At 39.1% G+C, this 13,949-nt stretch overlaps 1 protein-coding gene across 5 annotated transcripts in view; it reads right to left on the bottom strand.

The window, feature by feature from the left end:
* Window positions 1-5,154: 5,154 nt before the first annotated feature.
* CWC22 (CWC22 spliceosome associated protein) overlaps window positions 5,155-13,949 on the bottom strand; it is a 60,438-nt gene continuing 51,643 nt past the window's right edge. For 4 of the 5 annotated variants that reach the window (XM_077829916.1, XM_077829912.1, XM_077829914.1 and 1 more), the window contains one exon: window positions 9,908-12,868. In XM_077829916.1, the coding sequence (XP_077686042.1) occupies window positions 12,273-12,868 (596 nt within the window). In that variant the 3' untranslated portion in view covers window positions 9,908-12,272. Of the gene's footprint in view, window positions 5,602-5,978; window positions 6,224-9,907; window positions 12,869-13,949 lie in introns of those variants that run through there. The other variant, XR_013347488.1, reaches the window with a different exon arrangement.

Genomic DNA, 13,949 nt, shown 5'->3' on the forward strand with positions numbered 1-13,949 from the left:
AAAATATGTATAAGGAACTAAAATATGAAAAAACAGAGATGGAAGATCCACATTGCAAAACAAAAGGATAAAATTAATCTTTGGTGTAAACTTGGCCCAATGTTTTTAGGCCTTTGTCTGTACAAGAAAAGTGGCAGTAGTTTAACTAAATTGATCTAGTTAAATCAGTGCAAGTTAAACTACATCAGTCTAAAAGATTTATATTAGTTTAGGTGTATTTACATAACTCGCTTGATTTTAAATCAGGTTAGTTAAACTGGTGTAACTTTGGGGGTATAAACGAGGCCTCACTGAAGGAAGTGGGGAAAGCACAAATCCAGACTATTTTACAAAACTCAGCCAAATATTCAAATGAACAAATATTCAAATGAACAAATGATGGAAATGAAGCAGAAAATCTGAAGCCTATTATACCATCACTAATTTGGCTCTTCCTTTTTGTAGACTAAGGCCCCAATCCTGCAGCTTGTTCCAGGCCAGACCCCTGAGTCCAGTGGAACGCCACTGATGTAAACAATACTCTATGGAGCATGTTCATATTGAACAAATTGCAGGATTGGAGCCATTGTGCCTGCCACATTCTTTGCTTGCTTAGGAGGTGGAAGACCTGGGTGCAAATCCCTGCTGCACATCAGGCAGAATGGGGACCTGAACCCATGGCTCTCACATCCTAGCAGCCTCCTCTATCCACTGACTATGAATCCCTTTTTCAGTCATCTAAACTCTCCACATGCACTGCACAGCAAGCCTGTGCACCTAACTGGGGTTGTGAATTCCGCTCGGCAGCAGGGCATCTAAAAGGCACTGTAATGTGTAGACAAAGCCTATGAGCCCCATTACAGCGTCAATGTCTTTTATCCCAACTAAAGTGTGTGTGGTGGTGGGGGAAGTATGGCAACTACAGGCCAACTCTCCCTAATCCAAAGTTTTCTCAATATATACTTTTCAGGATGCATTTTGCTGGGTGTGCACACTCCTAGGTTGAATACATGGCTGCATCTACTTGAAGAATATACTTTTCAGGATGCATTTTGCATGTGTATTTTTGGTATATGTTTTTCTTCCCCATCTTTTGGATGGTTAGCACACTGCATGTGGCAGAGAAAGAACAAAACAGTAGCTCTAAAAATAGGTCACTAAAATGACAGAATAAACTATAACTGGAGCAGGAGCAACAATCTAATGAGAGTGGGAATGCTGAACAACTCAAATATCAGAGAGGCAGGAATAGCAAAGTGGCTAACCACACAGATCAAAGGCCTGATTCAGCTTCCATTTGATTCAATGGGAGACTTTTCAATTAACTTTAGTGAGATTTGAATCAGGCTCCAAGGCAAAGAGAGAGGCATGCACATTTCCAGTTATGTGGGGCAGGGAAAAATGCTTACCATGGGTCTTAAAAGTAGGCAGATATTTTTCAAATTAAACCATGTTTAGGAAAAACAGTAAAGGTTCTATTGCCCAAAAAGTTAAGCACCAGATTCTAGTTCTCTTAACTAGGATTGAAAAGTACCTTTCTCTGTGAGTCATTGCAATGAAATCAATCAGATCGTTCAGGAAGTAAAATACTACTCAATGTAAGCATGGCAGAATTTGTCCTTAGATGTTTTATTTTTTAAAAAATATTGTAGTTATTTTGCTGATGCACATAAACATCAAGAACAGAAAAGATCTTTTAATATTAAAAATTATCGAATCAGAATGGTTCCTTTAAAATATAATACTGGGATTATTAATTTGTGTAATGGGTGCCCAGTGTACAGGATGGGCACCTCTCAAGCTTTTAGTTTTTTTCAGCTCTATAAAATATTTAATTTAAAATAGGGTTTTTACCAGATAGGCCCAAATGTGTGTCTTCAACTGCATATCCCAAAATGTCAATTAGCAGCTGTTTAAGTATTATTGCAAATAGAAGTAGTTTATAAGGCTATGTATCAAAAAACCTATCCTTTAGAATGGGAAAGTATATTCTAAAACAAAAATAATTACTAGTAATAATTCTACATAATAATTCAAAGTGGATGTGCTGTTGAAATCAACTACCAAAAATCAAAATGGTGGTTGAGGCATAAAGCACCTCCAAAGGCACAAAAATTACTGAAAAAAGCCAAAGGCACAAAAATTATAAAGGAAAAATGCACATTTCAATTAAGCAAGTAAGCAGCAATTATAGCAGTCAAGCGAGCTAAAAACCTATTAGCATTTCACCTACATGCCTGTCAATGGTATCTCAAGTGGGAAAAACTTGTGGGTGTTCATTTTGCTTACCTGCCACAAGCACTTTAGTTAAAAGGTAAGTTCTCTCTCTGTATCCTTGTGGTTCTGGGGTTCGCTTTTGTTTTTTAAATGTGGTGGTTTATTTTCTCCCCTCAGAGAAGTGGTTGATCATCATTTAAATTTTTTACAAAGATGTTCAAATGGAAAACAGATGAAATAGACATTAAAGGTTTTTAGAGTTAGACTCAAGACATGGCAATTTTTTTAATGGCTTCAGTTATTTTAGCCTTTGAGAAACAGGTTTTACCAATGCATACCAAGGGTTCAATTTGCTTTTTTTAGCAGTTTGTGGAAAATGCATGATGATAGTCATAAGGAGCAAACAGGAAAAGAAATTCCCTGACTCTACTCACAGCCAAATTATAGACTTGCTTAGGGAAAATATATAAAAGAAAACTAAATATAAGGCAGAATACCTAGGAAGTTACTTTAGCTTTTCTAGTTCACAAAGTAATATATTCATCATGTCACTTTCAACCCAGTGAACACTCCAAAGCATTTCTTTAATGTAGAGTTAGTTTGCATTACCTTGATGCCTTTGCATTGGAAATCAAAAGTAATTTTTAACTAGTAAGAATATATTTAAAAAAATCCTAGTTAACGTAATCCTCCAAAAGGAAAACTATAGTGATTGAAAATACATGTAAGGACAAGTTTCCCTGTTTTCTGTACGTTACTAGATAATAACAGCAGTCAGTTACCTTTACTGATAAAATAACACCACTGAATGGCTTATGTCAGATTTATGCTTTAAAATTCTTTGACGCATTATGGTTTGTTTCAAATCTTTTTCTGTTCTAAGAAAATGTGTCAGTTTGAGAGTTGTAAATAAAGTTTTAACTGTTGCCTTCCTTTATATTCATAAAGCTGCACAAAGAAACTTAATGATAGGGATGCACTTAAATCTCTTTTGGAGTTATGAATAAATACGCCACCCTAACCAACATTTTTTTTTTTTTTTTGGTGGTGGGGTCAGATGTATAATTAGCTATTTTAGAAGGTTCGTTGAATTCAAATGTTGAGAAAGGGATCATTCTCAAAATCCAAAATAAATTAAATAGGACACTTTCAGGTTAAAAATCATGCTTTGGCATACAAATCTCCTTATCTGTAATATTAACTATTCTTTGTTGCAAGAGAGACTTTTCAAAATCCAATTTACTTTGAAATACATAAGCAATATGTTTCTTTTGTGCAATGCAGAGTAGTTATAGCTGTGCAAGTCCCAAGATATTAGGCAGACAAGGTGGATGAAGTAATATATTTTATTGGACCAACTTCTGTTAGTGAAAGAGACAAGCTTTCAAGCCACACACATCTGACTTGAAGAGCTCTGTGTGGCTCAAAAACTTCTCTCTCTCACCAACAGAAGTTGGCCCTATAAAAGATATTACCTCACCCACCTTGTTTCTCTATTTATGCAATTTATTGGGCTTGGACTGAACTAGAAAAGCCCTAGAGTCAATTTCACTTGTCCATGCAGTAGCACAGTGCTGCAATGTTTGTTGTTCGAACAATACAGGAATTACTTCAATATTAACCAGAACAGTTCTGAGTAAAATTTTTAAAAATGCTTGATACATTTTTATATTAGGTTTTTGAATGATTTTTAACAGCATCTAAAGTTTGGGCCTAAATTACCAGTCAGTTAAGTACTCAGATACCTTAATATGATAGTGATTTGCATAGCATGATAGCCTAAATAGAATGGAAGTGTCCCAGTATTTCAGCAATGGTTTTCAGACTTGAAGATGGGGATCAATAACAGTGCCAAGAAGGCAGATTTACCCAAAAGAGTGACAAAAATTACGTTTAGAGGGCAGAACAGTGGTCGTCGTGGCAGCCATGAATTCCAGAGACAATCCAGGAAGAACTATCATCTGTATGGACATTGAATTCATTGGGTGCTTTAAACTGAGGTGCCTGCACTATCACCACAGCGAGCAATGGGAGAAACTCAGCAAGGGATTTTGGGGTACAGATGTGCCAGCTGTACCCCAGGGTTGAACCCAGGTACTAGCCTGGGACAAGACATTCAATTACAACCATTTTTGGAAGGTAACTTATTGCACGCAAGTTTAGATACAAAAAAGATGGTGTCATAAATATAAAGGGAAGGGTAACCACCTTTCTGTATACAGTGCTATAAAATCCCTCCTGGCCAGAGGCAAAACCCCTTCACCTGTAAAGGGTTAAGAAGCTAAGATAACCTTGCTGGCACCTGACCCAAAATGACCAATGAGGGGACAAGATACTTTCAAATCTGGAGTGGGGGGTGGGGAAACAAAGGGTTCTGTCTGTCTGTGTGATGCTTTTGCCAGGAACAGATCAGAAATGCAAGCCTTCCAATTCCTGTTAAGTAAAGTAAGTAAGTAATCTAGCTAGAAAATGCGTTAGATTTTCTTTTGTTAAAATGGCTGGTAAAATAAGCTGTGCTGGATGGAATGTATATTCCTGTTTTTGTGTCTTTTTGTAACTTAAGGTTTTGCCTAAAGGGATTCTCTATGTTTTGAATCTGATTACCCTGTAAGGTATTTACCGTCCTGATTTTACAGAGGTGATTCTTTTACCTTTTCTTCAATTAAAATTCTTCTTTTAAGAACCCGATTGATTTTTCATTGTTCTTAAGATCCAAGGGTTTGAGTCTGTGTTCACCTGTACCAATTGGTGAGGATTATCATCAAGCCTTCCCCAGGAAAGCGGGTGTAGGATTTGGGGGGATATTTTGGGGGAAGACGTCTCCAAGTAGTCTCTTTCCCTGTTCTTTGTTTAAAACGCTTGGTGGCGGCAGCATACCGTTCAAGGACAAGGCAAAGTTTGTACCTTGGGGAAGTTTTTAACCTAAGCTGGTAAGAATAAGCTTAGGGGGTCTTTCATGCAGGTCCCCACATCTGTATGCCATCTATACCCCAGTGTTGAACCCATGTACTAGCCTGGGACAAAACATTCAATTACAACCATTTTTGGAAGGTAACTTATTGCACGTAAGTTCAGATACAAAAAAAGACAGTCAACTCCTTCTACCTGATCCTCTTAGTTCATGCCCATTCAAAACCATCTGGGTCAGACTCAGTTCTGCAGCCTCATCCAAGTATTCTGTGCTTTGACGTGTAAAGATTATCAGCCCTGATCCAATCGTGTAAAAATAATTAATGACCATGTATTAAATAGCATGAAGGATCATTGAGAGCCGACATCCAGCATGCCTCATAATTCTGATAAATTATGCAGAAGACCTTCATGCAAAGGCTGATGGGATGGTTGGACAGGCATATACAAGTAGGCATCCAGGGCTGTATACAGGTAATCTTGGGGGTAGATCTCCTGAATGAGAAAAGACAATCATCATCTGGATGTGTCCACTGAAAGTGGAAAAATCCATTGTAGTTAAGACTCCACTGTATCTTAATATCACTCCAAATACTTCATGATGCCTATGTTCTATTCCATAATGGGAATTGGGGAATAAGCCTGGATAAGTTGTGCATTGTTTCCACAAAAGCATGTTTTCTTTGGCTTGATGGTAAATGGATAGATCTGAGGGGAGAAGACAAATTGTATTGGCCCTAGATCCTCTGAGGCTCATTGATAGGGTGGAGGGAGGGGGATGCACAACAAAATACCTAAGTCCCACACTGAGGCCAAGACTGGGCTAAGATTTCATGGGTATTTGGAAAGCTAGGCAAATACCTTTGACTTACCCCTGGTTCTCTGAATGGATAAGTTGCTGCTGCAACAACAAATATATTTGGAAGAACTGAAACTGTTGTTTGTATCGCCAAATCAAGTTAGCAGTGGTTGATGAAACTCCAGAATAACTTCTCTTTCTTCTGCCATTTGGGTTTCTGTACTTTCCTCTAGTTGGTGGCTTATTGATTGCTGTACTGAGTTCCACTGAACAGCGAAAGGCTGCCAAAGTTATTGTTAGATCAGATGCTCTGTCTGCCTTCCCACAATGGAGCACAGGGAGAATCAAGAGAAAATAGTCACAAGAACCATCATTTACAAATAATAAAACAACAACACAAGAAAGCCCTCAACATTCTGATATCCTGTCTGTTAGATGTGATTAGAGCACACGTTAGCTTAGACGTTATTACACAGGCCACTGAGAGTTGAAACAGGTATCTCGTAATGTTTTTGTAGGGACTGTGTAAGTGTTGTGACATATGCCAGAAAAACAACCTGTTTCTTGCTGTGTTTGTCCTTCTGGATTTTTTATTATTTGTGGCCCATCCTGCAGTTGGAATGTTTACACTATGGGGTGATCCAATTCGACTTGTGCAGGGGCAGATTCTCATTTGAATTTATGCATTTTGAGAAGGTCCCTTTTCTGCACTGAAATATTTAGGATTAATAAGGAAATAAAAAGAGAATAAAAAACGAGAGAGCAGAAGCGCTGCTGGAGACCAAACATGGAGGAAAACAGGCACCAACTGTGAAAGTGCCTAAAGAAAGAAATTTGCACGCATTAGCTCAAGCTGAAAGTGGGCTGACCCAATCAGCATGTGAATCAAATTGGCAGATGGATGCTCACCTGAGAAAGGCCTTGCTAAACAAATATCATTGTTCTGAAAATGAACAGCTCCTTTGTTTACAGTTAAGCAAAGGACCAATACTGGCTGCATCTGAGCTAGAAAACTGGCCCACAAACAGAGACCACTGGCTTCAGTGATAATGCAATGGAAGTAAACCAGTGTATACTTTTGAATATTTAAATGTTTGATTAACCTTTGCCTTCCTTTTTATATCTTGGACATCACCCAATTATCACCCTTATTATATCACTTGACTAAACCTTGATGCACAAACAGAAATCATCATATCCTGTGTAAGGCGATCTGAAATTATACACTGATCACAAGTTTTATTAATATACGCACTTCAGTTTCCCTGAAAAAGAACCAGAATTATTGTACTATTACATAGGGTGTAATAGTTACAGTTAAATACATAAACACTTAAAACTACAACACTTCTGTAAATGATCATCATCACTTGAACCAAACATTATTTTGAATTTAGGCCTGGAACTTTTAGGTCCACAGAAAATCACAACACTGCGATCCACTAATAGGGCTGGATTAACGCCAGGGCTTTAGGGGCTGCAGCCCAGGGCCTTGGGCTAAGGGGGACCTTGCAGGCCAGATGCAGCACACTGCTTCTTTTCATCCAGCCCACGGCAAGTCTCCACGTCGGTTCCCAAGCCTCGGCACCCCTCCACCCACCATGGGGCTGGAGCTGCGAGCACCAGCTCCCCAGCATGCCCCTGCGGCCCTTAAGTGAGGGACATTGAGGGAATCTCTGCACACTGCCCCCGCCCCCAGCGCTGGCTCTGCAGCTCCCATTGGCCATGAACCTCGGCCAATGGGAGCTGTGGCAGCAGCGCCTACGGGCACGGGCAGTGTGCACTGCGAAGGGGTGCCTGGCTCCTTTGCCTAAGGGCTGGACACGCCAGCCACCTAAGGGAGCAGAGCAGAAGAGTCAGGGATTCTGCCTTAGCCCCACTGACCAGGAGTCACCCGAGGTAAGCACCTCTGGGCCAGAGCCTGCACTCCTCACCCCAACCCCCTACCCCAGCCCAGAGCCCCCTCCGGCACCCAAACTCTCTCCCAGATCCCCCACCCCGAACCTCCTGCTGTACCCCCACCCCCTCACCTGGAGCTGCACCACCTCCTGCACCCCCAATCCCCTGCCGCAGCCCTGAGCCCACTCCCACACTCCAAACCCGCAGGGGCCCCACAAAAGCTAATAGCCCTGGGTCCACAGGAGAGTTAATCCAGCCCTGTCCACAAAGCCTGAGTGAGGCACCTTGGCTCCCTAAACAATGAATAGGGAGAGAAAGGTGATTCATAAAAGCCAGCATGCTAGGTGGGGAGCTGCCAAAGCTAGCCAATGGGAAATGTTGATAAAAGGAGTGAATCCTCAGCCCTGCTTCACCCATGAAGAAGATGGGTGCCAAAGTCTGGGCTGTAGGGAGGCACCTAATAGCCTCTCTCTGCTAGCGATCCAAGCTGGAAACCTGTCTCCTGGAATCAGGCAGCTTAGGCACCTGAATTGTTTCTTGTGAGTATCAGTTGGCTGCCTGACTCACTCTGTACAAAGCAGGGGTGAAGGGGAGAGTGGGAGGATGGCCATCTTATTTTTTGTCCCAGTTAGAGCACTCACTTGGGATGTGGGAAATCCCAGTTCAATTCCCCCCTCTGCTTGGGGAGCAGGAGGAGGAAGGATTTGAACAGGGGTCTCCACCTCTTACGAGAGTGCTCTAACCACTAAGCTATGGGATACTCTGATATTGGGCTCTCAATCTCTCCTGTTCAATGTATTCCTCTTTGGATAGAGTCCTTGCAGTTCAGGGTCTTTCACCTCTCTGTGGGTGCCCTAACTACTGGACAAGTCTCTCTCTCTTTCTCTGGCCCAATTCTTATTTTTTGTAAAGTGGAACAGCTTCAAACTGAGGCAGCCCCACATCAGAGTATCTCATAGCTAAGAGGTTAGAGCACTCTCCTGAGAGGTGGGAGACACCTATTCAAATCCTCTCTCCCACTCTGTTCGAAAGGAGAATTGAACCTGCGTCTCACATCCCAGGTGAGTGCTCTAACCACTGGGCTAAAATTTATGAGGTAGGCCCCACCACCAGCCAGATTTTGAATGAGACCCAAAGCAGTCCCCATATGCAAGTTCGGTGGACAAACCCCTATCTTTCTCAGGTTCCTGGGTCGCTTTGGGGCTTCAGCAGGAGATATGTGCCCAGACACCGAAAGCAGAGCAGCAGTTCACATGCCTACAGGAAGAAAACTTAGGTGCCTAGGGAACTTTTACCTCAAAAATGTAGACACTGAGTTAGTTTAGGCACCTAAAGGGTTCGACAGTTCTGTGGATCACAGTAGACCCTAAAACTGGGAGTTCGGTGCCTAAGTACCTTTATGGATCTGGGCACTTGTGCCTAACAAGTGAACCACTAAAAACATATCTTACACTACCTTTAATGGCAACTAATGTACTGAGAAAAAATGTACATATTGTTTCCTCTCTCTCCATGCATTGTAATGTATTAATACATTTTCACCCCATACCGCTTCAAGGTCTGGAAAACCAGCCATATTGTGAGAAAGATTCAGAGGGCTCTTTAATTTAGCAGAGAAAGTCATAATCAGATCCAAGGGCAGAAAGCTGAAGCTAAACTAATTCAGATTACAAGTAAGGCACATTTTAAGTGACCATAATTAACCATTGGAACAACTTACCTAGGGACGTGAGTGGTACATTCTCTCTGTTACCTGAAGTCTTTAAAGCAAGACTGGATGTCCTTCTCAAAAACTCAACCAGAAGTTACGGGCTTGGTGCAGGAATCACTTGGTAAAATATTATATTGGAACAGACATGTATTGGTTATGTTTTATTGTTTTTAACAATATTAACCTCCCAATAGTGAAATAAGGGCTGAATTTTAACAGTAAGATTGGTATCCTGCTTAAAGCTGCAGTTAACGCAATTCCTTATCTAGTAAAATGGAAATAGCCATCTTTGATTCATGGCCAGCAACAAAATGGTGACACCAAAGAGCTGACACATCAGTTATGCTCCAGCTCTCCTGTGAACCAACTGCACTCCTCCACAAAATGGGAACACTTTTTTGTTTAATAAAAGTTGCTTGTTTATTTTAAAAGTAGAGATAAATGATTTATGAAAAACACTCCTATAAAAAGAAACTGGAACAAAATTGAAGCCAAAGGGTCGTCTTAAAAAAAACATACATCTTTTGCGAGAGAGACTGTAAAATGTTCACGTTTATGTTAAATAGCAAGGAATTTCTCTTTGTAAAAGCCACCTTTATTTCAGATACAGACTGTGTGTTACCACAACCATAGCTAATGTTGCTCTATGAAATTATTTTGCATATAGCGCAATATTTTTATTAAATAGGAAAAACGGTCAAAAAAAATTATAGCAGTACCAGAATTTATGCTGGCACTTCTTGAAATATGCCAGAAATAGAGAGTTGTTTAAAAAAAAAAAAAGTAAATTTGTTTTATGTATTAACCTTTATTCAAGTGCCTTTTCAAGGCTCTATTAACTGATACACAGTATGTAAAAGAGTTTATAATGTGAATGTTAGCAGCCCATTAACAGAGTGGACTAAGTGTTATTGCAAAATTTGGAAAAATATGGTGTGTTAAGAAATAAGCTTGTACAACACAACTATAATCAAGAAAAGGCCACAATGACACAACAGCATACTGCGGAGAGTTGGTGATGTAAAGAAAATCAATGACAACCACCAATTGGAATTCTTCTGTCACAAGCATTCCTTCAGAATTAACCTTTTCAGTGGGATTCTTAGTTCAAGGCATTACAGGGAATAAAATAGAAAGATTTGAGACTGAATACTGAAAAGTGAAAGTTTTCAGATTCACAGCAATTTGCATTTTAGTTCATGGTGTAAAAAAATTCAGGGAGAAAAGTCAGTCTTACACAGCACTGAGGGCAAGCTATGGAACTGACTCAACTGTTACTTTTGTAAAACTCTCCCATTGTGTATACTTACACTATTGCTTTATACACCTTATGCCAAAGGACCCTCTGTTTCTTTAGGTATTACTCATTACCCAGCAATATTTACCAGGTTGTTTTGATTTCTCAGGTGACTAGAAATATATTTATCTTCCTCAGCTATTTTGGGTCTGTCAAATTTATACTAACTATTGCTACAACTACTTTTTCTGGTCTCATATAACATTTTGTGAACTTAATTATTCTCCTGTTGGCACTTCTGGAAGGAATTTTGGAGCATCTTCTGTACCCATAACCAACTTCTTCACATACTCAGCAGGCACAGGACTAAGGTCCTACTAAGGCTTGGCAGTTATAATGACAGAGATCAGAGCTGAATGACCTCCAATCAAACTCACAGGTTGAAAAAAATATTTGGGGGGAAGGGGGAAGATATCTTTATAAGCAAGCTAAGACAGGCTGGTCCAAGAAACTAAAGTCTTCCAGAAGTAAAAAGTTTAAAAAGTAATATAAAAACAAGTTTCTAAAACTTCAAACTGTGATGTTTACAAGTGCAATTTTTTTTTGTCTTAAGAAAAAAAATCAATAATTTATATTATATCAGATTACTCAGAGGCCTGTGCTCACATCTGCCTCCAAGTTTAACTGAGAATCTAAATTGAAGAACATGCTCTACAGGTCTCTATTGTTGGTATGTACTTCTACAGTCTGCATTGCCGGTGCAGATATGTTTATAAAAAGACTGAAGAAAAAAAGATTCTCACATAACACTTATCTGAGCCTTACCTCTTAGGTTTGAAGTTCACTGAGAAGACGCATCACTGAAATAGGAAAACATCAATCATAGTTCCAGTTGACATTTTAAACTGTACTCAGAGCATAACATTTTACAGTATTTCAGCTCAGCTTTTTGAAAGTGTTATGTTTTTATACCGAATGGTAATATGCAAATACTTGAGACTCCTTAATTTGTTGTGTCTGTTTTCATTTTAAGAGCATAAACTATTCAGGGTGTCCATTTGTTTTTTTTTAATATATATATATGGGAATATGAAATTTCTCACCTCTGTACAGTAATCTGACTGCTCGTCAACTACTAAACCAAACTAAAAAGTAGCATTTTCAGATACAGTAACTCAAACACAATATTTACAAAACATCTGAAGTTAAGCTGATAAAAACATTCATTTCAGTGAGATCTTAACTATTTTATTCACAAAATATAAGCAAGCTTCTGTTTTTCTCTCTCTCAAATGAAAATGCTCTTCCAAGGAAGAAATTTAACAGAAGGGTTCTTCACATACAGTGATTCTACAAGATTCAGTACTGAAAACCGTAAGAAGGCCAATAAACTTTACAAATACAAACCTGCACTTTGTACAAAAGCTCCTTTTTTAAAAGAAAGTTCAGTAATAGGGAGTTAAAAATACACAGTTTTAGCTGCACAGAAAATCATTTATTTCAAACTCAGTGGCATAGAGTTATTTTCGCCTATGTGGAGAATTCTCCCTTCGTCTGTCCTCATTTTTCCTGGATTCTCTAGATTGGTCAGAATATCTGCTATACTTCTCTGGGCGTTTCTCTGCACCATTCCGATATCTATTCTCCTGCTCCTCTTCCTCTCTGGGACTTGAATTATTACGGTTTCTTTCTCTAGATTTTGACCTTTCTTTTCTCCTGCTCTGATGTACATTGTCTTTACTCCAGTGTTTGTCCTTTTCATTATCAGAAAAAGAAGTTCTTCTCTCTGCTTTCTTCTTTTTGGAATTACTGTGTTTGTTTTCTAAATCCATATTTCTTTCATAATACCAGTCCTTTCCACTCCGATAACTGTTCCTGTCAGTGGCATCATCTCTGTCATAGGGATATTTAGATAGATCATCTCTCCTATTTGGATCTCTCAAATTTCTGTCAGCATTTCTTTCTGAATCTCTCTCAACATCATATCTACCTTCCTGCTCGCTCCTTTCTATTTTCTTTTCAATTAGTTTCTTTTTACTCCCTTGTTTTTTCCTGGCAACTTTATCCAATGCTTTATTTTTCTTTTGCATCTTCTTCCTTTTTACTTTAGCAGCATCTGAAAGTACAGCATACATGAGAGTTAACTATTTTTTAATTTATTCAGTGTCATTAATTATGCATAATTATATTATATTATATAGAAAGTTCTGGGCGAAATGTTTTGCCAAATTTTATATTCTTAAATGCTTATCTTGCCACAGGGTTCAAAATAATGAGCTTAGAGTTTTATATTTCTTTCCCTCGTGTGAGTCTCCAAAACATGCTGGGGAAATCTGCCCATGCTCTATTAATTTAAGAGAAGGGACTTATCTTTAAATGGCAGTCTAAAACAGGTTTTTTGTTTAAAAAAAATAAAGAAATTCTCTAAAGGAAACCCACGGAAAAAGAAATTTGGTAAACTGGCTATCAGTCCCAAGATTTCCCCACATTTTATTCCTCATTTTCTAGGTTTCGTTGCTGGCCTATACGTCCACTCGTTATATTAATACAAAAACAACAACTTCATTTAGTGACAATAACGTTGCATCTGGACACACTGCATCCACCCACAATTTTAAAAGCTTGGAAATAAAGGGAGTCTTCTGCATTCCTTCCCATTTTATATTGCCCACATGCTGTCAATACCACACTCTATCAACATAAGGCTTCCACTTGCATCTCCAACGGATAACAAAAAGAAATACATATTCCAGCTTCATGAAATGCTCACTCTAACAGAACCTTACCAGCAACCTCAGCACTGTTTTAGATACTAAAAGAGCACTTTTAGTATCTGTTGCAGATGGAAGTAAAAACCTTAGAGTGCTTGAAGTGTGTTATTGACAGCACTGGAGACAATGTGAGGGTGGCAAGGAATGCTGGAGACATTCCCCTTATTTTCATGCTTTTAAGATTTTGGGTGAGGTATGTCCTGTGCAACCTTAACAGTCACTAAAAAAGTTTTTATTTGTGCTACAATTCCTTAAGGACAGCAAAGACAATACAGCTAAAGAAGTAAATTATGTTGCTAACTTAGAAGGGGTCATTTTTTTTCTCTCCATCCCACCCAAAAAATAGTTTTCCAAGTTCTACATTTACCTCACAGAGAAGCTAAGCTTTAAATAACATCTAGATTTCCAAACAGACTAGAGTCTCTC

Source organism: Eretmochelys imbricata, chromosome 11 (assembly GCF_965152235.1).
Source record: "Eretmochelys imbricata isolate rEreImb1 chromosome 11, rEreImb1.hap1, whole genome shotgun sequence".
In the NCBI taxonomy this organism is placed as follows: domain Eukaryota; kingdom Metazoa; phylum Chordata; order Testudines; family Cheloniidae; genus Eretmochelys; species Eretmochelys imbricata.